The following is a 23234-nucleotide window of genomic DNA, read 5'->3' on the forward strand; positions in this document are numbered from 1 at the left end:
AAAGCAAGATACCAGAGAACACGCCACAAACCAAATCGACGCAGCAGTAACAAACCAAGGCTTTCAAATAGTGATAAACATCAAGCTGACTAAAGTTTTCAGCACTGAATAAATCCTTTTTCTAGATTGAAATCGTAAAATTTGCATTTGTATTGCCGATTTACAAAGCGACACAAATAACTTGCATTTAACGACAACAGCAGCTACAAGCTACGTGCGACCGTCAAAAGCACCAACGAACGTATAGCTGACTTAACAATTAAACGTATAACAAAAAAAACTGTACTAAATCCAAATACATCCAGCTGATAGTTGCCCAACGTTGCTGGCGATGGCAACAAAATTATTAAAACCACGAAGCGTTTCCGACTACACGAATATTTTTTTTACTACAAATTCTTACAATTGTGTTACGTCGTTGTTCATTATGAAAAATAAAATGATTTGTATCCAGATGTGGCAGAATGTAATGGAAAACACTTACGTTTGGTTTGCAACTGTCCTTTATTCCAGAAAACCGTGATACTTCAAATATACCTACCACCAAAATTGAACAACACGACAAAACTCGAAAAATCTGCTTCAAACAATTTCAAAATTGGTAGCTTTCCAACCTAGTCTAAGTCCGCCGAAAGTACATGACAAGGCGACAAGTATTAATCGCGTACTACAAGCCAATAAAAGAGACATAAGTTCAATAGGTTGCGGTTTTGGCTCAATCAACACAAGCAGCAGAAAACTACTTCAGCTGTCTTGTTTTAATCGCAGCAATGGTGATGGTTTTTGAAATTACAGCAAGTGTGCGTGCTTTGCACTGGGCAACGAATGCAGCAACAGAGTATGTGAATATTAAATGAAAGTGCATTTGATTGCAGAATGGCGCGGGGACCGTAGTCTAGTATGCTAATGTAACATGCACAATCGCTCACCACCCATCGTTAAAGTTTTAGGTTGAAATTGCATTCAACATAATTCAATGTACTGTCATTTGGTTCAACGCGATCACCATGCAGGGCAGGTTTTATGCGGTTCCTGATCAGATTAAACAATACGGGGAGGGATAGATTCCTCTACCTCACCTAAAATTATGTCACCACAGCTTTCGAAAGCAAATTTCCTGGGTCTGACCTTTTTTTAGTCCCCCATATAAATTTCAAGGTCTTTTTGAAGAGAGAGTCCGTTTTTGATACGCAGGGCCGTTCTTTTTTAAAGGCTTGAGGGAGACCAACAAGGCCACACTTCAAAACAAAACGCTATATGAAGAAGGTTCGTCGTTATAAATGAAAGTTAACCCCCAGTTTTGTCTATTTTTTTTACCACACCGGGATTTAAACCCAGGATATCCTGGCGCGAATCCCGATCAGGTTTTCTTCTTGGTATGGGTCTGGCGCTTGACCAATGCTGCCAACCACACGCCAAACATTTTTATTTCAGTATCTTTTATTGATTTTATATTAAACCTTTACTCACCCTTGCGAATGTTCTGATGTTTCCAAACCCACCACAAGCGGCGGAAGAACGTCGTACATTTGAGCTTGAAAGGGTTGGCGAATGGCACAATATACGCCCAGGCGCCTGACCCATATAGCAAGTGGTAAACCTGATCGAGATTCGTGGATAAGATATCCTGGGTTCGAACTCCGGTTTGGGAAACTTAATCTGCCAACAAACGGATTTTGCGGATTTGCAACCTTCAGTAATTGCTGTCAGGCGACAAAACTGTTTGGGTATTTAGCACCAAATAGCATGGGTTTGAACCCCGCCACAGTCACAAACTGCATACCTCTTTTCATTATACTGTTCCCAGGCAAATCTATAAAATGGCGGTTTTGTTTTATCAATTGCGCTGTTTTTTACACACACAAAAAAGCAAGATACCAGAGAACACGCCACAAACCAAATCGACGCAGCAGTAACAAACCAAGGCTTTCAAATAGTGATAAACATCAAGCTGACTAAAGTTTTCAGCACTGAATAAATCCTTTTTCTAGATTGAAATCGTAAAATTTGCATTGGTATTGCCGATTTCCAAGGCAACACAAACAACTTGCATTTAACGACAACAGCAGCTACGTGCGACCGTCAAAAGCACCAACGAACGTATAGCTGACTTAACAATTAAACGTATAACAAAAAAACTGTACTAAATCCAAATACACCCAGCCGATAGTTGCCCAACGTCGCTGACGATGGTAACAAAATTTTAAAACCACCAAGCGTTTCCGACTACACGAATATTTATTTGCCAAAAAACGCGCAATTACCGCTTGTTGCCATTTTAAACGTGTCAGGCAGGGCTATAAAGGTTTGTCAACAAATGGTTAACGAGGCGGCAATTTGTGAATGAGCTGATAGTTATCACGTTCGTCACGTCACGCATTTTAACGGAATCGAAAGCGTTTTACCGGGCCATCGACCATCTGAAGACATTTTTGTCGCCGAACCGAACAAATTTGTGTTAATCTGGGAGTAAAAATAAAAACGAAAGTGATTATGCAAGCGATTGGTAAAATTGGTTAAGATTTATGACCGTGCCAGATCGAAACACTTCGTTTTATTCCTAGTAAAACGTGTTTGCGAGCAAGCATTATTTTTTTCCAAATCTGCCACATGTTGTTGCCATTTTCTGTTTTCTTGAACAGACAACAAAATGTCCGGCCGCGCGAATATTCGCCCTACGAACAAAAGGCAACGTTTTAGTGGCATTTTAATCGTTTATCAACCTTGCGTGTTTGCCCTCACAGATGGCAAATGATTTTATGACTTTCGCAAACACTTCAGCGTGTGGTGGTTAGTTCAAACACTCACGGACGATAAATTGAACCTTGACCCCATACCACCGGAAAGGAAAACACACCGCCTTTGCCTTCTCACGAACCAACCTACGTCATGGACTGTGTACTAGTAAGCAAAGTGTTTGAATATGAACCAATTTTACCGTAACCAATAATACTAGAAGTAGCATTTAAAAGGTCAAGAAATATGCTTTCAACAATTTTTAGGCATGTAATTAACTAATTTTCCCTGTATTATAATTTCCACCTAATTGGTTGTAGTTTTTCCAAATTATATTCAATATGACGACACGCACAAAATGTGGCGATGAAATTGATCGATTTCACCAAAGAAAAACGATTCAAAAGGAAATAGCAGCTACTTTTTAGATTTTACCCAGTTTGGAAATTGGAATTGCGCTTTTTCTGTCCAAGGCTGACACACTATATAATGCTATTTTGGCAAAATTCGGGTCAACGTTGATAAATATGAACATAATTTGGGATGGCAACTCGCGGGACGCGTAAGGCTATACAAGAAAGCATAAAGCATGTTTATTTACGGAAAATGCTAATATACCAAAACACAGCCAAGTCGCAAACCCCGATCTGTAGCGGGCGAATCAAAAAAGGACAGCAGTCAAGTTTACACCACGGAGTGTAAGAATATAGCGAAAAGTTTACTGCTAGCTATGACAAACCATTGGCGGGCCGAATCGGGCTCGAGTACCCCACGATTTGCACCCTCGAGCAAGAGAAATAGTTGCTACATTTTGAGTTCATTTGGAGAGGCTACTTTGGTCTGATTATTGCTTCGTAATTGAGCGCTAACGTGTACCCTGCGAACTCATTTGCGAAGTGCATGTGGCCCATCGGCCATTAGGGTTTGATTAACAATTAATGGTGTAGCATTGGCCGAAACGGACAAAATACGCTTAAAGCACAACTGCAAACACGCTTTTAATCAAGCACGATTTCCACAAACAGCCACACCTGCAGTAAAGGTCTTGCAGCCCCAGCGAACAGCGAGGCCACTTTACACACAAACATAGATCAAGGTTTGTATTAAAAGGCTTCACGGAAATACGCGGTATGACATAAAAACATCTCTTTGACTGGAAAGTAATTAATGTGTAACTGCTAATATAAATATGCGCTTATAATATGTACGTCATAAAGGGCTTCAGGTGCTGGACTCGAGCCAGCCTTTGTGTGATCAGTGCATAGTTTAACAGCAAGTGTGGCATGCCTTTGACTGATATGAAGATTGGTGTTTTTTTACCTTGTGAGTAAATAATGCTCTGTTTATCAGCTCACAATCGCTAAGTTTGAAGACATTTTGTGAGTGAAATTTGTTGGGTAATGCATTACAGAATAGTTTGTGGTATTGCGCCACCTACACACCAATCGTTGCAGAACCTGGCAGTTTGTCACAATTTGTATTATTATGTAAGTTTGACAAACCGATCATGCAAACAGTTCAGTTGGTGTTGCCACAAGTGAAAAACAGAAACAAAATTTGCTATTTTCATGCATTACTGTTTAGCGTTGTGTTTGTGTCTTACTTGTCCTGATGAAGGTCTGTTGCATAAGGACCGAAACGTCGACCAAACTAATAATTATTTGCCAGAAGAGCCCTGAGTTATTGTAACAAAACTATAAGATTCATTTTATTTTTGTATATTTTAGAGTACGCTTCACTTTCTTTTTTGTTACCATTTTCGTTTTCCTAAGTTAAGTCAAAAAACACCTCCTGTCATGCAACTGTCAGCCGTGGAAGAAGCAAACGCATCATACATGAGCTCAGTTGCTCTTGGTGCCATTCTTTGCTTCGTTGTGTGGCTTTGGTGGAACCAGACCCCCAAAGGCGCCCCCCCTGGGTTCCGGGGAGTCCCATTTCTAGGCGTAATCCCCTACATGAGGAACCATCCCGAAGTGGTGATGACTGAGTGGTGTCGAAAATATGGAGACGTTTGCGCGGTCAAGATCGGCTTAAAAGACGTCGTAATCCTCGGGAACTTGGAAGCGATCAACGAGGCGTTGGCCAAGTCGCGGAGCTTCGGTGACCGCTTGCAAAACTGCATCTCTGTTTTCGACGGCGATCTCGGGATGCTTCTAATAAACGGCGGGGATTTTCACCGCGAGCAACGGCGTTTCGGCCTCAACACGCTCCGGGAGTTTGGCATGGGCAGGGCTAGTCTTGAACCGAGGCTGATCGAGATAGCGGATGAGCTTTGCGAGCAGGTGGACGCTTTGTGCGGGAAGACTGGGGTTTCCGAGCCGTTCAACATCGACCGTATGGTCCTGGAAACTGTTTCGGACGTGGTGTCACAGATTATGTTCGGTCACGAGAAATCCCAAAGTAGTGAAGCGATTAGCAGGTACGTGAAAATTCCGTAATGTAAACGCGAACGGTGAAGTTGTGCATTGCTACACATATATATGTGTCTATATTGTATGAACAGGTCTTCTAAAACCGTGGGCCGCGGTGTCATTGACAACGAAAAAGTAATTTTAGGGTCGCTGTTGTCGAAAGGATACCGTATTTTACAAGGTCATTAGTTTACCATCATAGGGGTTCGTAGATAAACTTGTTTCATGTGCAAATATATTTTAAGCCCTGTTATGTGAAGCACTTCCTTTGTAACCGTCTTTTCAGTTTAGCTGAGAAGTAACAATATTAGCAGGCGCGCGACTTCATTTGCACGAAAAAAACCATTGTGAAGAGAGACACGTTGGCTTTGCTTATTTTTGAAAAGTCGCAAAGTTGTGTGAAAACATAAATTAAACATTTTGTATGGCAAACTACACAATGGCAGTGACTTGAATCAAAATAACTTCTTCCCGAAAGTTTGATACAAAATATCGCGCTACTGGTGAGGTTTGAACTCATGACCCCGGACATGTAATTATGCCATGCAGTAATAGCCAGAACAGTTTTTTATTGTAGGGAATCGAGTGAAAAGAATATGTACTCATAAGCAGCAGCCGACATCCACATTTCCATATTGTGGGTTGCACGACGCGACAATGCGTTCTACGTCTAATTGTTTACATTTCCGCAATAAGCTTCAGATATATGTCATTGTTCCGTTTGCTGCAGACTTTGCATACTATTTTTTAATATAAATTTAAATGTTGTAAATTTGCTGGTAAAAAAACGACATATAGGTTGATTAGGAGACAATTAATACTATCAAAACGACCTCGGGTTCAACCGTATATAATAACGCTCTAATTGTTACTGCCACTAAAATCATAATTTCTTTATATTTGCAAGCATAAAGGCAAAAACAGTGAAACAAAAGCATTTCAATACCTTTTATAATTTATCCGTGTCGTTTGTAGAGTCATGAAGACGCTAATGGAACGGAACAAATTTTCTGTCTTGTCCTGGATCATTATGTTCGCGCCTTTTATGAAGCATCTGCCCGTATTCGATGAGGTGCACGCGCGCGGCATACGATTACGTAACTCTGTGCATGACGCCATCCAGCGGGAGGTCGACTTGCACGTGACGTCACGCCATAAGGGCATATCACGTGACTTCATTGACAGTTTTCTTGAAGAAATGGACAAGGTCGAAAAAGGTTAGGTTAAAAAAATTGGGTTTTGGAATTTTTCTAATACTTATCCATAACAGCAAAGGAAGCAAATAACAACAACAATAACAACAACATGAACAACAACAACAGCAACAAAAACGAAGACCAGCTAAGTAATAACAACAACAACAATGAAAAAGTTGTTCCAACGTCCTTTACCACCGAGCAACTTATTCATCTTGTCCGCGATATTTTCATGGCCGCAATGGATACTACCTCTATCGCCATCTGCTGGACAATCTTATTTTTGTGCAAACACCGCGAAGTGCAACAAAGAGTGCAGCACGAGATTGATTCAGTGATAGGGCAGAGCGGAGCCCCGAAGATGGCAATCTCCAAAAAGATGCCGTATGTTAAAGCTGTTTTACATGTAAGTAATGCATATTTCTGGAGTTTGTGGACAAAAAAACTGGCCCAACGAGAGGGGATACAGGGTCTGTGGAGCAGAAATATCAAAATGCCACCATACCATTTGGTAAGCGATAAGCACGTCACCTCTGAATGAAAGTTTGGAACGAAATGGCCTTTAGGAGGACAATAAACATTTGGCGAGCTGCAGACAGGGTGTATACACGCACTGTTTCGACCTGTAAGGTCTCATCAGTGCAGCTGTTGAAGTGGCACTTTGCTAGCTTCTACACTAGCAGGCACACTAAATTCCAATATAAACCTTAGGATATTCGGATTAAAAAGTGCCAACAGTAACTTGAGCACTTACATTTAACTATTCACCCCAAAAAACACTATTTTTCTTCGTCATTTGCAGGAAGTTTTGCGAATCAGGCCACCAGTGCCATTAGCGGTTCCACATGTGGCGTCAGAAGACGGTTCCATCATGGGATATAGAGTCCAAAAAGGCGCCCTCATCTTCCCCAACATATGGGCCGTGCATCACGACACACGGCTTTGGGCCGACCCGCATCTTTTCAAGCCCGAACGCCACTTGGATGCAAACGGTCAATTTGTGAAGTCCCAAAACGTGATCCCGTACAACGTGGGGTCACGGAGCTGCCTCGGACAACAACTCGCCAATATGGAGCACTTTATTCAGACTGTGGCTCTTTTTCGGCGTTTTGATTTCAAACTGAAACCCGATCAAGATATTGACATGCACGGGGAAAGCTTGGTGACTCTTCGACCTTATCCCTTTGACATTGTAGTTACACGTCGCTGATGGGTTCTTCTCAGGCAAAATTTCAGACACACTTGTATGACGGAACTGGACTAACTTGTTTTTCTACATTTTTTGTTTTTTTTATGTTCTTGTTATGGCTTGTCTTTTTTCTAATTTTGATTTTTCTTTTTGATTATATTAACACATTTATGTTGGCATTGGTTCAAATGGATTTGGAAATAGCAATTAAACGCACTGTTGCAGAAACACTTTTGGGCAGAATAAGTCGGATGGTCAGAAAAGATACAGAGAGTTTTGAGGCAAACAAAAGTGTTGCAATAAAATTCAAAAATCTATATTTAAAAATCTTTAAAAAAAATCTCCTGCATTTGTGGTTTAGATCCACACATACTTAAAATAACAAATACAAACCCTATTACCCCAAAAATGAAATATGAATTCGCCGTTGGATATGGATGGATGGGTTCTAGTTATGCGTGACGATGGTACGCCAAAAATAAATTTTCTTGTTGCGATGCAATAAACTAAACATGTTTGTTTGGTTTTACGCGACATTTGTAAAGGTTTTATTGTCGTTTGTTTTTCTTCATTTATTCAATATGTATTGGTTGTGGAAGAAAAGTGTGTCAACAAAATCTTTTCAGGTTGGAACTCCTGCGAAAAGAGTTTTTAAATCCCATCAAAGTTGTTTATTTTCAAGATATGATTTCTCGACGGGGTTATGCATCTCCAGAAGCTAGAGCAAGGTTTGTTAAGTTGTTTAAGGGCAAATGTACACACGTTTTAACAAACATGTGTCTCCCAGATTGGAAAAAATGTAATCTCTGTGTAGATTTGAGAAATTTTACCAGTAATTTGTGAAAAATAATCAACCAATGTATTAACATGCGAAAAACATGCACTAGTTCGTGCAATCAACAAAAACATCCTCCACACAAATTACATGTTGGCCTATGACCATATTTTTTTGATTTTGTTAAAAAGATTAACTGTGCTGATTTACAGGGAAGAGCAAACACGAATCATTGAAGATTCTGTGAAAAAAGTCGACAAACATTTTGGTCTTATTTGCAACGAACTCGGCTCTGTTTGCAGAAAGACTGGAAGACTGAGAGACAAATATGACAATGTTGCAAAGGTAAACCATTACTAAACAAAATAATTAAATTTAATGCACATTATTATACACTCAAATTATCACCACAAATTCGTTCAAATAAAGCGGACAAGTTTTATTTCTTAAAGCTGCAAAACTCAAATGGGTTTTGTTTCATGGTGTTGAACATGATCAAATGCTTAACTCCATTGATTCCCAAAAGCTCACTTGTGTGTAGTTAGATCACTGAATTCTGTTCATGATTACCAAGTTTTTTATAGTTGTGTTTGGAGTATGCCAAGCATGAATTGGAACCACTGAAGAAGAATATGACTAGCTTTGCAGAGCGCCTTTCGGCCATTCAAGACTACCGTGATGCACAGGTTAGTTTTTTGAACAGGATTTTTCTTTTAAAGTTTAATGCTCATACGTTGTGCAAAGAATATGTAAAACTCTTGTCCACTCGTGACCACACAAAAGCCCACGCTTTATTTTTTCTGTGCCAAATTCTCATGCAGATTCAACGAATGGAGCAAAAGGTCATCACTCCATTGGCAACATATGGCAAAGAATGTAAACACACTCAGGTAATTATGCTTTAATGTTGTGTGTGTAGTAGACATGTCTTAAGAATATATTAATACAATTGAATATTTGGGTGATGCATATTTGAACTAATGTGAAATACTTCATTTATTTGTTTTTAGGTCTACATAAAAGTATGGAGAAAAATTTTAGGTTTCTGATAATTTTGTGCGCATCCAAGTCATTTTTAAAAATACTTCTAAAATTAAAAAACAAAATTTTCAGACACTCAATTTCAAGACTGCATGAAGTTGTCAGTAATTCATACATAAATATTTAAGTGTATTATGTACTAAAAGTGCATGATTTCTATAGGCCAATCTGCAGTCATCGATCAAAACAAGAAACCAGGAGATGAAACAATTTGACCGAGTTGAAACACTTCGAAACAAATCTGGCAGTGATCGCCATGCATTGGTTAGTGCTCTTGCTGGAATGTTGTACTTTTACATGGGTGTCTCAACTTGATAAGCTCAATCTCTGTAGTTCTCAGCTCATCTTTATTGTAAGAGCTAAATGCAAAACCTAATGTTTGGGTTTATCCAAGTTCAAAACAAACCCCAAGAGAAATAACAATCCACAAGAACATAGAAATGTTATAAATGAGAATTTGCAGTTATAAAATATCCTGATACCTTTATGGCTAACCAAGACCAAGTAACAGATATAACAACTTTTTAAATGAATTTCTATAAAAGTTATTTGTCTTACAAGGTTCACAAATGACTTAGGATTCATTTCATAAGTAGCAAACTAAACAAAGCAATGTAGATGCAAAACTTTCATTTGAACAGCATTTATGAGCTGTTGTATTAAAAAATGTTTATGGTTTTCACAGTTGCCTAATGAGAGTCACAAGAACGATACCCAGAACCGAATGCTTGTTTGAAAATTGTTATCAGTGCCCATGTCCTCGCTTTTCATCTGCATAGTAAAATAAACTAGATTTAATTTGTTGTAGCTACAGTCCAAACTTAAACTGACATTTAGACACAAGCAGAAGCTGAATTGCAGCGACGCACAGTTGACGTTGAAAGAACAACACGCGCCTTGGAAGAAACTATCGACAAGTTTGAAACAAAGAAAATTGCTGATTTGAAGGTATTTTTCTGGCTTCTTTGCAGAGAAGCCGGGCTTCCTATGGTTTTTTAATGGTCTATATTTTGCAGAAAATATTCACGGAGTTCATTAAGATAGAGATGTTGTTTCATGCGAAGGCCTTGGAGCAGTATTCTATCGCTTTTAGTGATCTACAGAATATTGAAGAGGAGGAACATATAGCAGTACAAATTATTATTTTTTTATTTTTGAATCTTCGGATAAAATGTTTTACAAAACAAAAACATACATAGGTTATTGTTGAAAAGTGTTCATAATATTAGCAGTATCTGAACAAAAATACGTTAAGGTCAGCTAGTTTTTAGATGCTTTTTTACCATATTTATCACTTATAATTTACAGATGTTCAGAAATACATTGAGACCTACAAACAACCTTCAGAATAGAATGGACTTGGCAAACCAAACAGCAGACATGTCATTGGACGATTTGAACAGGTCAGCAGCCAATCAGCCATCAGAGCCCACACCTCAACCGAGAGCAAAAACCCAGCCACAGTAAGTCTACTCAACTTTCACATTGTTCAAAAATGAACTGTTTTTTACGTAAGGTCTCGATCAAGAAGCAGAGAAGAAGAAGATGACGATGATGATGAAGAAGATGAGGACGATTATGAGACTGAAGAGGACTCACAAGAGTATGATGATGAAGATGATGATGACGAAGAGGTTACCTTTGTCTTGTTTGTTGTTTTAGATTTTGAACAATCTTTGATAATGATGATCTTTGCTGCTTGCAGATTTATTTTAAAAAACTTGTCTGCTTAAAAAATTTGTCTCTGTCGCGTTAGCCTGAGATCCCAATGTATGCGTTGCGATGCCCCGGTGCGTCGTTTTAAATTTCCAAGGGCATTGCGCAACAATTTAAACAAAGAAAATAGTTTTTGGCGGGAAAAGCGGGCAATTATAAAGTTTATTCCGCCTTTTTCAACTAAAAATGTTAACCATAGGAACAAATGTCCTGATAGATTTATAATCGGAGGGTCGCAAAAGCCGTGAATCTTTCCAAAATTGATGACCACCGCCATTAACAACCTCACTTTTTTTTTCCTGGAGTAACTTTAAAACTTTTTGTTTGTAGGAAGACGAGGATGAAGATGACGTGGAAGAAATTCCCTCCCAGAGAAATCAGAGGGCTCGCACCAAGCCGTGGTAAAATGGAATGGTGCCTGTTGTTATGCATAAGTCAAAATTCGTTCAAGTTAAAATGCCTCAAAATCGACCACCCGAAAAGGCCAACATGAAATTTGATGACAACAATATTTACTTTTCAAAATATTTTATAACATGAATGTATAATTATTGGAAAAATGCCAGAGGAAACTTTATTGACACGCAACACGCTGCTATTAAAAGTTTTTATGCGTATATTATTGTCATAAGTTCGTTTATGTAAATTATCGTTGGTGTTTTTATATAATTCTATGGTACATTTAAACCCCACATTTATGTCCAGTCTGTAGTGCTGACTTTTAGACATACTCATTATAAGTTGCGTAGTCATGGCTTTCAAGCAGCCCATGTAACATATAACTTTCCGGCTTTGTATAACACAAACTTGCATGTGATAAAAATAATGTTTTGTATCGGGATTCTTGCCGAGGATAGCCTTCAAATCCCGGTGCAGTAAACAAAACGGTGCTATGGCTTTTCCGCGGTGTTGAAAGTACGTACTGTAATCGTTATTTTATTGTTTTGATTCAGTCCCTTTCTGCATCAGTTCCAATTGTTGGAAACAGTAGAATCGTTGGAGTATAATTCCATGCTTAATGTAACTATTTTTGTACGGTAAACGTTTTTTAGTGCACTTTGCTTTTAATAAACTTCAAAAGAAATTGCTTCGACTGTCTTCATTTTGTAGTGCTGTAGGGTTTTGCTCCCTTTTTAGCAAATTTTCTGACGAAAGGACCAATCGAAATGGACAGTTTTATGTTGGTGGATTTGCGAATAAGTATCATTGTAAGCACATATATTGTGTGTTGACCATTGGACAATAAAAAATTGCCAGCCAGAAGGTACAACTGGTCAACATGGTGTTTGTATATTAAGCGTATTAGTTTGGAGGTTAGTTTTACCTTTGAACGAACTTTCAGCCGTTGCATAGTCACCACAATGTCGAAGTTTTGCCGACTATTCAGCTAATAAGATCGTTGTAAGTCACACAACAGCTGCACCGATGAGACGTAGCCTATTAGGTCGAAACAGTGGCCCTATCTGCAGCTTACTATCATACAGAAAGGCGGTTCTTAACCGGTGGGGAAATTATAGGGTTTTAGATGGTTAATTAGTCAGCATCAAAATATACAAAAATAGTTGTTATTTTCTGTATTCACTGTGTGTCACGCACTTATTGGCAATTGGTCACAAAATGCCGTCAAAAATGTTGTAAAAGCACAACAGATATAGCGCAAATGCAGTAATTAAATTTTAAGTTTAAATACTCGAACACTAGTGGAAAAAATGGATTTCTTTACACTAAAAAGTGGAAAATATAAGAAAAAGGTTAGGAACCACTGATAGAACTTTCGCTGTCGAGTTCATTTTGTGTGGGTAAATCATCAATAAACGGCCTTCAGCGTTTTCGCTATTGATGTCTACTAATTTGGCCAGGTGGGATCCTGTCACTAGACAATCAGTTATGCATGAATGTCAAGTTTACCACTGAATAAGCACAGATGGTTTTGGTGGGAAAACAAATAAATCTATTTTCTGTATACAGCTCAGTAGTATCCAGTTTCCTGCTGGAACATGCCACATCTTTTCGTTACACATTTTAGGTAGAAGTGAATACAGCAAAACCCAGTACTGACAAAGATCACGACGTTCTAGAGTTGTAAGCATTGCCCAAATTTTATTGTAATGTAATTTAGAAATGCTGTATTAGACGAATGAACGCAAATCTCAAAAGCCCTTTCTCGTTGTTTCGCGTTTTTCCGACATATTTCTTTTTTCCTTCAGCTAACTGGTAGCCTACTCTTTGTAACAATAATTTATGCTTCGGCAATTTGAAAAACAAAACCTTAAAAAAAATCTTTCCAAAGTCTGTGGAACCCTCAATAAGATTGTTTACGTTGACTAGTAACCCCCAAAACGTCAAGTACACCCAAAATGTTTTTTCACCAAAATTATCGCAATAATTATGACTTAGTCCTCCTGCGTTTGTTGTCGAAGGCTTGACGAACTTTTTTAGCAGTTTTTACTTAAAATTAGATGAATTTGAAACCCCTTTGTATTTTGTTTGGAAACCCAAATTTAGCATTTTCTGAAGTGCCATTTTTACGCCTTTGCCCCACACTGAGTTCTGCCTGTGTACGCACAGCTTCTTCAATTACATGCCAGAGACATCTGTAACCACAGCACGTTTTGATTTATTTCGCAACAATGACACTTGACGTCACAAAGAAATTTTATTCTCCCACTTACAATGTACCATTGTAGACGCAAAGAATAAGGATGATTGTTACGCGTTGCTCTTTCGGTGTGATTTTTTTTGTCAAACGGGTAAACTAACTTGTCCTGGTTTAACTTTAAAATAAACGAAAATACATTAATTGAACTTCATAAATAAACATAGTGGTTGGTTGAAGTTGGTGCTTGACCATCGTCTATCAAGTCCAAAGACATTCGGTTCCATACAAAATACAGCGTCAGTGTGTAGTCCGTCGGGTTTCAGCAGCTATAAAACCAACTTATAAAATAACCTACCATGAAAAGCTGAAAAACAAACAGATACATTTTAGGGACTCGTAAATTGTGATCAATGGAATTCAAAAAGTATTTACTGGTACAAGTCGGCAGTGTCATGCAATAAAACTCTCCTCGATAAAACAAATACAAGAGGTAGATATGTCGAGGATAGTTTTATTGCATGCTGGTTGAATCGAAACACTTTCATCTTTAGTTTTTGTGTTCTCTTTTTCACTTGTCATTCAACAAAAAATCGGCGACCCAACCATACGACGAAGTATCCGAAGAGGATTTCCTTAAAGGCATCTCACTCTCTCGCGTTTTTAAATATATTTACAAAAAGACTAAACTTACGTTTGTATTTAAAGTCGGACACTGGTGTACAACTAGGAACTAACCACCAGAAAACAACATTGTGTTCCTAATGACGTTATAAAGTAGATACATTTGACAATATTTGAGGTAAACTAGCCTTTGTTGTGCCACAATTTCAACTGTTGGAATTCAGTTTATCCTACACAAGCACGTTAGTAATGTGCTATATCTGGATGTGCAGACATTTAACGATTATTTTTTGGTCTTGTGCTTCTTACATTTTCGTAGCGATTTACAGGACTGGCATCTTATTGGAATCTAACACAAAAACTTCTGCGCAGCCTGCCTCAACCAACGTAATTGTGCACGCTTCACAAACCTAGCGAAATAACTCGCATATGTGTTGTGAACGTTGCAAAATTTTGTAAAGAAGGTAGGCAACAGTTTAAGCATCATGTTATGCTGGCTACAGGTCAGCAGTGATATTGGTGCATTCATGCTGAATCATTAGAGGCGGGAACTATTCTTTGTAACGTAGTTTTGTCATAATAATTGCACTTGTGTTTGCATGATATTCGTTACTACAACACATATATAATTTTAAAGGGGTGTCGATACTGAAATAGGTTGACACATCTTAAACTTACACACAGGAGAGGGGCCATGGTCGTATTGGCCACACCTTTTCTATGATAAACTACCAACTAATCTAGTACTTAGTGCTAAGTAAATGTAGAAACATGCAAATACAATAGTGTGTACAGCATGCATACAGTCATGTGGCTCTGGAATAAATTTTCATCGGTGAAATCCGTAGCATCAGCAACTTCAAACTTGTGAACAGAACTTACCAGCTCCGCATTGCCTATTGCGTTATTTACAAACAATCTGGTCTGCAAACAACAACGGAAAATATGTTCGTTGTCCAGTCGTGAATACGCTAATACAAAAAGTTTTAAACATGCTACAATCGACTGCTGTGTTCACCCACCTAACCTCGCAATTACTTTACAATGAAACATTTGTTTGTTCATTACATATTAATTTGCCAACTGGTAACAAAAAAATTCTGTAAGCTGCACACTAATTTTGTCAGTGATGTCAGTACAGTCAGTCAGGCCTCGTTAATTCGTAACCCCCTTTATTCGACACAAATTTTGTCGAAACGGATGTCTTTCTAATCTATGCGTGTTACCCCTCCAATCCAGAAACCTCGCTGTTCTACTAAGACACAAAAAAATATCACAAATATGCCAAATCAACTTCACATAACCTCTTTAGCGTAAGCATAAGTGTTTACACACAGAGAGTATATAGCAGAAACAGTTTGTTACACGGCATCTTGTGACAACAAACTTGTTCAAGCAATGTGAAACATATGTTTTTGCACTGGGTTTTATGGCAATCATTGTCTTGCCTTATCACAAAGAAACAAAACAGCTTCTTTTGTGTTATAAGTCATTCGTTTGCGTAACTCCGTTATATTTAGTTAAGTGTACTGGAGATTCCGTTGCCCATTGGACAAGTTCGGCTGTAGACGACCGCACTGTTGGCATCTTCACATAGTGATTGGCATATATAACTACTTCGTTAATTGAATACTTAAACAAAAACGATATAACGTGATAGAATCAAGTAGTCTGGAGTAACGCGGGTAGAGCTACCCTGCTGTTTCAAATGTTTATTTTTTTAATGCTGACAAATGCTTCAAATTTACATCTGCTTGCTTCACCATTACCTTTCCCTCACATTTCAAACGCCTTCGTTACATCAAGCTTGCGTTATGCGCGTCTTCAGTTCTTTAAATATTAGTTAACAACACTGCAAAATTTGTCGCAGAACCGTTTGTTTTGCACCTACTAAAAAAATTGGGTGTTTGAAGTACATAAAAGCTTACATAACAAAAGCACACTTTCGCTTGTACACAATAACAGCGACTTTCCCGATTCTTGACGGAAAGGGCGATATCTTAGGTCGACAGATCAACGAAACCCTAAAATCCCTTGAAGGATATCTACCATCACTGGCGTTTATGCTTTAGATACCCAACATGCATTTTTATATAATTTATGTATAAATATGAAGTTATAAATTTTAGGTGTCTCAGATAAAACAGCAACAGAAATGCAGGCATCATGGGTTGCCTTATCATATCATAATTGCATTATGTCCTCGGCAACACAATTGTGCTCTGAAATGCTACATGGCCAACAACTGCCTATAATAACTGAAGGATTCCAGACTTTCACACAAACTTGACACTAAATATGCATGGAAATTAAAGAAGCATCAAGTAGTACTCTCAGAAAATTAGCCTGGTGATCTTTAAAACCAGGGGTGGGCAATCTTTTCAGCCCATGGGGCAGAAGATATAAAAATTGACAGGTAGGCCAATGGAAAAAGGGTGTTGTTTACACTACAGTTAATCAACTAACCTATCTACATTGATTAACATTTAAATACTGCAACCAAAAATATGTCCAATAGAATAACACTAACTTGCAGCATGAACAATTTAAAGCCCTTTTTGCTTGAACCTCCTAATGCATGTACTTTTCTGATTTTGAACTGGAATTTGCAGTTACTTGCAGAAAATGCAACAGAACTGCATGGCAAAATGTCACTATTGGCCTTAAATCCTTGTGTCTATCATTAAATATTGGTAGCGCGCACTGTTTACTCATTATGAACATGATTAAATATGTTTATGCTATCGCCTGTTGAATGCTAAATCCCACTATTACAACCATAAGACAACATTTAATTTAGTTTGGAATAAAACAAAAAAAAATGCTAGAGTTATATCTCTAATTTGTTCAATAAACAATCTCAGTTGGTCACTTGCACACGCTACCCAGCAATCTTAGTTGAATAAAATCTCTAATACAGTGTGCTTCCACGACAGATCATGTTGCACCAATAAATCCATAGTTAATCAGGCTTACAATCATAGCTTTACAAACAGTCTCTGAGGGCAGGTGACCTTCGACACCACAAAAACAGCCTGTGCAGTTGATCTTCAGATTTTCAATGTAACAAATCGAGTTAGTTGCATGTGATCTAAATATGTCTATGCTGGATTTAATTCACAAATGAGGGTTTCACAACACACTAGTCTTTCAATGACACAAAAATTACAGTAACGAGGATTATCCTACTAAAATCTCTTCTTTCGTTTTGTGTCTTCTTTCTAATTGATAAAAAAAATTTACAGAATAAAGTACACAATAAATATTAGCCTGCACAATATAAGGCTTCAATAAAACAGCACAACAATGGGGTATTTATTATACAATGATAACACAATACAGTTTTGTTGGCAGGTAATGGGTGTACATAGAGAGAATATACAACATATGTAAAGAACTGACAAAATGCACTGTCAGTTCTCAGGCAAAAAAATTGTGTGTTTCAACACCTCAATGATCAAAAAAATTCTGAAACATAAAAAGAAAAGAATATTTTGACACAGGTATTTTATTAGGTTTTCAGAAACATTGTCTCAAATTTGAGTGAGTAGAAACCCTTCTATACAACCCAATAGGCGTTGGTTGTTAAAACAGAAACTTCTTTGGACAAACAGCCACTGGCAGTTGCAGAATGCTTATATTCTAGTTTAGCAGCACCAAATGTTATAGGTGTGTTAAGCACCATTTGCTTTACTTAGTGTCTTCTGAATATTACACAAATAAATCTTTTCTTTAAACCGGTAGTGATTTAGTTGGCACTTACGGTTATTAGTGTAAAGAGCAATATTTTAAATTTATTGACTTAATTTTCCAGAAAATACAGATTGCTGAACTGCTAAAAATTTAACCCATTGATTGTTTTCTGTGGATAATTTTTAGATTAGACAAAACATATCATGCCTTTTACAATCCAATGTATAGTCACAGACTTATGTACATCCCAAAGTTATGTATTTGGTCACATTTGAAGTTGTTTGTGTTGTGTATGAATTCATAAGCTTCAAAATTGAAGCACAAATGTTTGATAAACAACAAAAGCAAAACACTGCCTTTCGTGAACAGTTGTCTTTACAAATGCTAACATGATCAACATAACATGGCAGTGACACAAAACGCACGTGTATAACAACAGAAATATACACTGCTGGCCTATGCCATTGCAAAAACAGGACACTTCTGCCCACCAAGCACATACAGGTGGAGGCACACGTACAAAACTGCTGGAGCTTGATTGACTGAGATGTTTCAAATCTCGTTGTCAGAAATCACATCAGGCTAACACAAAACCTGCATTTTTTCCAAAAATAAACATATGATTAACTAATTGAAGAGATGTGTATATTATAGATATACTATTTTAGGATTAAATACAACTAAAGATTAATTTTAGAAAACTTGAAATCTTGTCACAAAACAATGAACAGATGACAAAATTTTTGTCATGATATGTTTAGAAATTACATACCCGGGAGCATAGAAATAAAAATTATATAGAAATACACACATTTAAACAGTGACAGAAATATAAAATTTGTTTATGCAATGTAGTAAGTGGTACATGAAAAATTGTAATCTATGTCCTATAAAGGTATTTATACCACAACATATATTTGGCAATGATTTTACATTTTAGTTGATACACTGCATTAAAAACCCTACTGCATATTAGAATTAAATCAATCAGATACCAAGTGTAATTGTTTTTACTAAATTTTGGGAAATAAGAACTGACATTTACATAACACAAATAAATAAGCTCTAAATAGTATCTTATATATTAATATCAGTCATATTACAAGGATGACCAATAGATAATTAACACAGTTTATGTGTCCTGTCTCCTGTAGTTAATTTCAAGTTACACATTTCCTATGTCTTAAAAAAATGAATTTCAAGAAAACCTACAGCCACAATAGAAATAAGCTTGAACAGTGCCCCACCTGTTCTTTATTGCAAATACAACCTTATTGGTTGTTGCCTTAGTTCTTTGCCATTACGGTGATCCAGAGCCGCTCTGGCCGCATCAATGTTTCGAAAAGCTATTATCCCGTCGCCAGTTGGCTTTCCATTTTTACTGTACATTAGTCTGACAGAGTCTGGGATTGGCTCAAATGCCCAAAAGAACTCTAGGATGTCCTCCTGCGTAACTTTAAAATTGAGATTTCCCATCTTCACTGAAACAAAGTTGGCGGGATTCAAAGGCATTGAGGAAACACTCATTGGAAAGCGTGGATGATTAGGAGGAGGGAATCGGAATGGTGGTAAGTTGCTATCAAATGGAATTGGTGGCCCTCTAAGTCTGAGCAGCTCTTCAGGTGTGGGTGGGGTCCGAGGGCGCATAAAATCAGGATGTGGCATTGGGGGTAATCTACCATCGAAAGGCAGTGGTGGCAAACCATCTTTGGGCATACCAGGCATCATGGGAATTGAGGAAAATCGGCCTGCATCAGGAGGCAAGTCGCGGGGGTCAAACATTGGGGGCAAATCCCTTGGGGGCATCATTGGTGGAATATCGCGTGGAAAAAGCATACGGTCATCAGGTGGTGGAAGTGGAGGTTCCGGTCTGCCATGTGGCATGGGTGGCAACCTTGGTGGTTCCATTTGCATTGGACCGGGGGCACCTCTTGGAGGCAGGCCAGGCATTGGGTGGCTGTCCGACACATGGCTGGAGATTTCAGCACTGATTTTTTTATCCAACACCTCTATGTCCCTTCTCATGTTAAACCTGGATAGGGGTAAGATTCTGACAGAGTTCCCACGAATTTCAAGAACTCCATGCATGTCAGCTGCTTTTGCACACTCGTCAGAAGTCTCCATCTCCAAAAATGCTTCGCCTTTGCATTTTCCATCCAAACCTTTGACAACATGAAGACTAGGTTTCACAACGTGCAATGAATCAAAAGCACGCAATACGTCCACAGATGAAGTATCCCATGGCAGGTTTCCGACACAAATACAAGTTAAGTTTTCCTCTTTAATTCTTTTCGTAATGGTGTTACCTTGGCCATTGCCTTTGTTTGGGTTTACTTTGTCAAATGAGGCCACATACTTGCTTCTGTTTAGCTTGAAGTATATTTCTTCAAATGTCCCCACACTGGATAACTGTACGAGTACATTTCTTCCCAAAAGAGGTTGGTCATTTTTCGAAGCGGCTCTCTTTGCATCTTCCTCAGATGTGCATTTGATAAAAACATGACCAGATCGCATTCTTTTCTTGTTTACGAATTGGATTCCATTTGGAGGAATGCTTACATCACTGAGAAACCTTCTTACATCGTCCTCAGTTATTTTGAAAGGTGTGTTTGCCATTCTTACAAACACTGACCCACTGGGAGAACCTGTGCCAGCACCACCTGTGATTTCACCATTAGAAGGTTGTTGATGACTAACATTTGGAACAACAAGTTCCTTTTTTTCTTCCATCATTGGGGGAGCTGGAGGCAGTGGCAGGGCATTGGGCAAAGGTGGTGGTGGAAAACCTGGTAAAGCAGGGGGTCCATGTTCAGTCGCAGTAATGGGTGGCAAACTTGGTGGTAACAACATGCCAGGAATTGGTGGCATCGGGGGCATAGGAAACTCACCAGGTTGTACAATAAATGGCATTCCTGCAGGACCTACAATGCCACCAGATGCACCAAACACAGGCGGCGCTGGCATTGCTACAGATGCTACAACGTCTGTTTTGGGGAGGGGTGCAGACGACACAGGCTCCTGTGGAACATCTTCAATTTCCATTTCTCCGGCACCAGAAACAGGCTCAACTTTTTTATTCAAGCCATCACTTGCAGAAGGAGGGCTGCTACGTTTTTCGATAAGCTTTATTTGTTCAGCAAGCTGCTGTTTTTTCTTTGCAAGCTGGGCCTCCACTTCTAAATGCCTTTGGTCTTCCATACTCTTTAGAATCATTTGTTTTTCGTAATCCCTTCTTTTGCGCTCTTCTTCTTCCTTCTGATGTTGCCTGCGCAACCATTCATCCATCTCCTTTTGCTTCCGCATCTGATACTCGCGCTTACGATCATCTTTCATCTTTTTCTCCTGGAGTTTTCTTTCCTTTTCCCGCATGGCTTCCTCCTCTCGTTTCCCCTTGATGTATTTCTTGTGATTCCGAACCTGTTCAAGCATGTTCTGTTTTGACAAACTGATTACACGCACTTGTTTACCATTCAACATGTCCCCGTCTTTCAAAAGTGCCTCCTTGAAATCAGCGTAAGTTATAAATTCGACAAAGGCGCGCCCTTTACACGCCTTTCCATCACCCTCAATGTACAAGCTTCCATCTGTAAACCTCAACCTAGTGAAAAATTCCCCAATCGACTTGTAGTTGGCAGAAGGAGGGAGTCCACGGATTTCCACACAATTATCCGACCTCAAAGGTGAAAATTCCCTCGATCTTTTTGGGGTTCCTTCATTGGGAGACAATGGTCGCTTTCGATCCATGGCCCGTATAGGGTCATAAATTGATGCAACTGGCATTTGCGGCTGCCTATCTGCAACAGGGTTTAATTTAATATACCGACTGCCAAAATAGGTCCTGTCTTTTTTCATTGCCTCGTACAAGTCCATGGGTGATTTAAACTTAACCAGTGCATCTCCTGTACGTCTACCCATTTCATCAACCATGAATCTTATGCTGAGAAGTGGTATTGGGGCAAAAAAGTACATCAGTGCATTGTCATCAACATCAAATGGCATGCCTTTGACCTCTAAATGCATGTCACTGCTAGCAGCCATGGGTGGCATTATACCTGGACTAGGAGGTTTTGCATGAAATTGCCTCGATTGTGTTGAAGGGTAATCTGAACGACCAATGGCTGATGAATGGTTTGACAAGTTTGTGATTGGAGGTTCTGGGGGTCTGAGCCCTCTCAATTCTTCACAAACTCGTTGACTGTCATCAATCACACCCTTCATTTCAGAATGACTGCTAAGCATTAACTTAATGGGCATTCCAGCAACCATCTGGCCGTCACGCATCATAGCTTGCCTGGCATCTTCATCCGTTAAAAACAATATAAAAGCAGTTCCATCTTCACCACCAATAATGTGAACGCCGCCATCAGGAATTCTCAGACCATTGAAAAAACCTCTAATATCAACTGTGCCAGCAACAAGAGGCAAGTTGCGCAGGCGTATAACGACACCAGTTGCCATCCTTTAACAAATCAAATTGTACAAATTATGTGGTTAACCACATGTGTCACCAAACAGGACACTTTTTCCTACACAAAACAAGAATTTGCACCAATCTATTCGCATGTGAATTGTATCAGGCAATAAACGTTTAAATTTTGTGAAACAGAATATTTAATAATGAGTTAGCCGTAATCATTATTAACCTTAAGATAACTATACATAACCAAATAAAAAAGTATTACACCACACTGCAAGTTTATTACTATATGCTTTATTTATATTCGGCCTATTCATAGTTCCGACTTCGCGTCATCAGTGGGTCTGAAGTTACAATGCTGCATCAATGGTTAAATATTGGCTGAAAATGCATTGGTTAAGAATTTAAGATAGGAGTTATTTACTAAAACGCATGTAGCTTAGGTGAAGAAACGTCTGAAATTGACGGCAACTAGCGCGCCTAGCAGCAACTTAGCTGTTGTGTCACATCAAACACTGTCAAAAGTGGTTTCAACTTACGTGCTTACGTTACTAGTCGCCATCTTGAATTGATTGAAACAAATCTTTGCAATTTACATGCGAAACAAAAATATCCTGCTAAACACAACCAGAAAACAATCTTAACATTTCAGGACAAAAAAAATTCTCAGACACGAAAAGCGACTATAAAATTAAAAACTTCTAACAAAACATTTCAATTTGCTTTTATAACAGATTTCCTCCAAGAAAGCAATTTCAAGATTTATTATTTTTAAATTACTTTCATCCCAATGGCCTGCCCTTGTATATATTCAAAATCAAAGACAGAAGAAAAAATATA

General features: G+C 38.5%; 3 protein-coding genes across 3 annotated transcripts; 2 read left to right on the forward strand and 1 right to left on the reverse strand.

The window, feature by feature from the left end:
• Positions 1 to 4532: 4532 nt before the first annotated feature.
• Positions 4533 to 7553, forward strand: LOC145907282 (cytochrome P450 2U1-like). Its single transcript, XM_082994707.1, has 4 exons — positions 4533 to 5155; positions 6123 to 6364; positions 6418 to 6749; positions 7146 to 7553. Exons 1-4 carry the CDS (start codon positions 4533 to 4535, stop codon positions 7551 to 7553), a joined length of 1605 nt encoding a protein of 534 aa, XP_082850833.1.
• A 557-nt stretch (positions 7554 to 8110) lies between these two features.
• On the forward strand, positions 8111 to 12152 carry LOC145905925 (CBY1-interacting BAR domain-containing protein 1-A-like). Its single transcript, XM_082993251.1, has 10 exons — positions 8111 to 8260; positions 8520 to 8652; positions 8892 to 8993; positions 9129 to 9197; positions 9511 to 9612; positions 10186 to 10296; positions 10365 to 10478; positions 10657 to 10811; positions 10865 to 10982; positions 11395 to 12152. Exons 1-10 carry the CDS (start codon positions 8217 to 8219, stop codon positions 11467 to 11469), a joined length of 1023 nt encoding a protein of 340 aa, XP_082849377.1. The 5' UTR covers positions 8111 to 8216; the 3' UTR covers positions 11470 to 12152.
• A 5484-nt stretch (positions 12153 to 17636) lies between these two features.
• On the reverse strand, positions 17637 to 22499 carry LOC145905486 (uncharacterized). Its single transcript, XM_082992700.1, has 2 exons — positions 19225 to 22499; positions 17637 to 18571 (listed from the first exon to the last, which is right to left on the reverse strand). Exon 1 carries the CDS (start codon positions 22433 to 22435, stop codon positions 19232 to 19234), a length of 3204 nt encoding a protein of 1067 aa, XP_082848826.1. The 5' UTR covers positions 22436 to 22499; the 3' UTR covers positions 17637 to 18571; positions 19225 to 19231.
• Between the last annotated feature and the right edge of the window lie 735 nt (positions 22500 to 23234).

This window comes from Ascidia mentula, chromosome 6, assembly GCF_947561715.1.
Source record: "Ascidia mentula chromosome 6, kaAscMent1.1, whole genome shotgun sequence".
Lineage (NCBI taxonomy): Eukaryota > Metazoa > Chordata > Ascidiacea > Phlebobranchia > Ascidiidae > Ascidia > Ascidia mentula.

Coding starts and splice junctions, on each gene's coding strand:
- LOC145905925 (XM_082993251.1), top strand. CDS start 8,217: ATGATTTCTCGACGGGGTTATGCATCTCCAGAAGCTAGAGCAAG. Junction 8,994..9,128: donor AAGACTACCGTGATGCACAG/GTTAGTTTTTTG, acceptor ATTCTCATGCAG/ATTCAACGAATGGAGCAAAA. Junction 10,479..10,656: donor AAGAGGAGGAACATATAGCA/GTACAAATTATT, acceptor TATAATTTACAG/ATGTTCAGAAATACATTGAG.
- LOC145905486 (XM_082992700.1), bottom strand. CDS start 22,435: ATGGCAACTGGTGTCGTTATACGCCTGCGCAACTTGCCTCTTGTTGCT.
- LOC145907282 (XM_082994707.1), top strand. CDS start 4,533: ATGCAACTGTCAGCCGTGGAAGAAGCAAACGCATCATACATGAGCTCA. Junction 5,156..6,122: donor AGTAGTGAAGCGATTAGCAG/GTACGTGAAAAT, acceptor TGTCGTTTGTAG/AGTCATGAAGACGCTAATGG. Junction 6,750..7,145: donor ATGTTAAAGCTGTTTTACAT/GTAAGTAATGCA, acceptor CGTCATTTGCAG/GAAGTTTTGCGAATCAGGCC.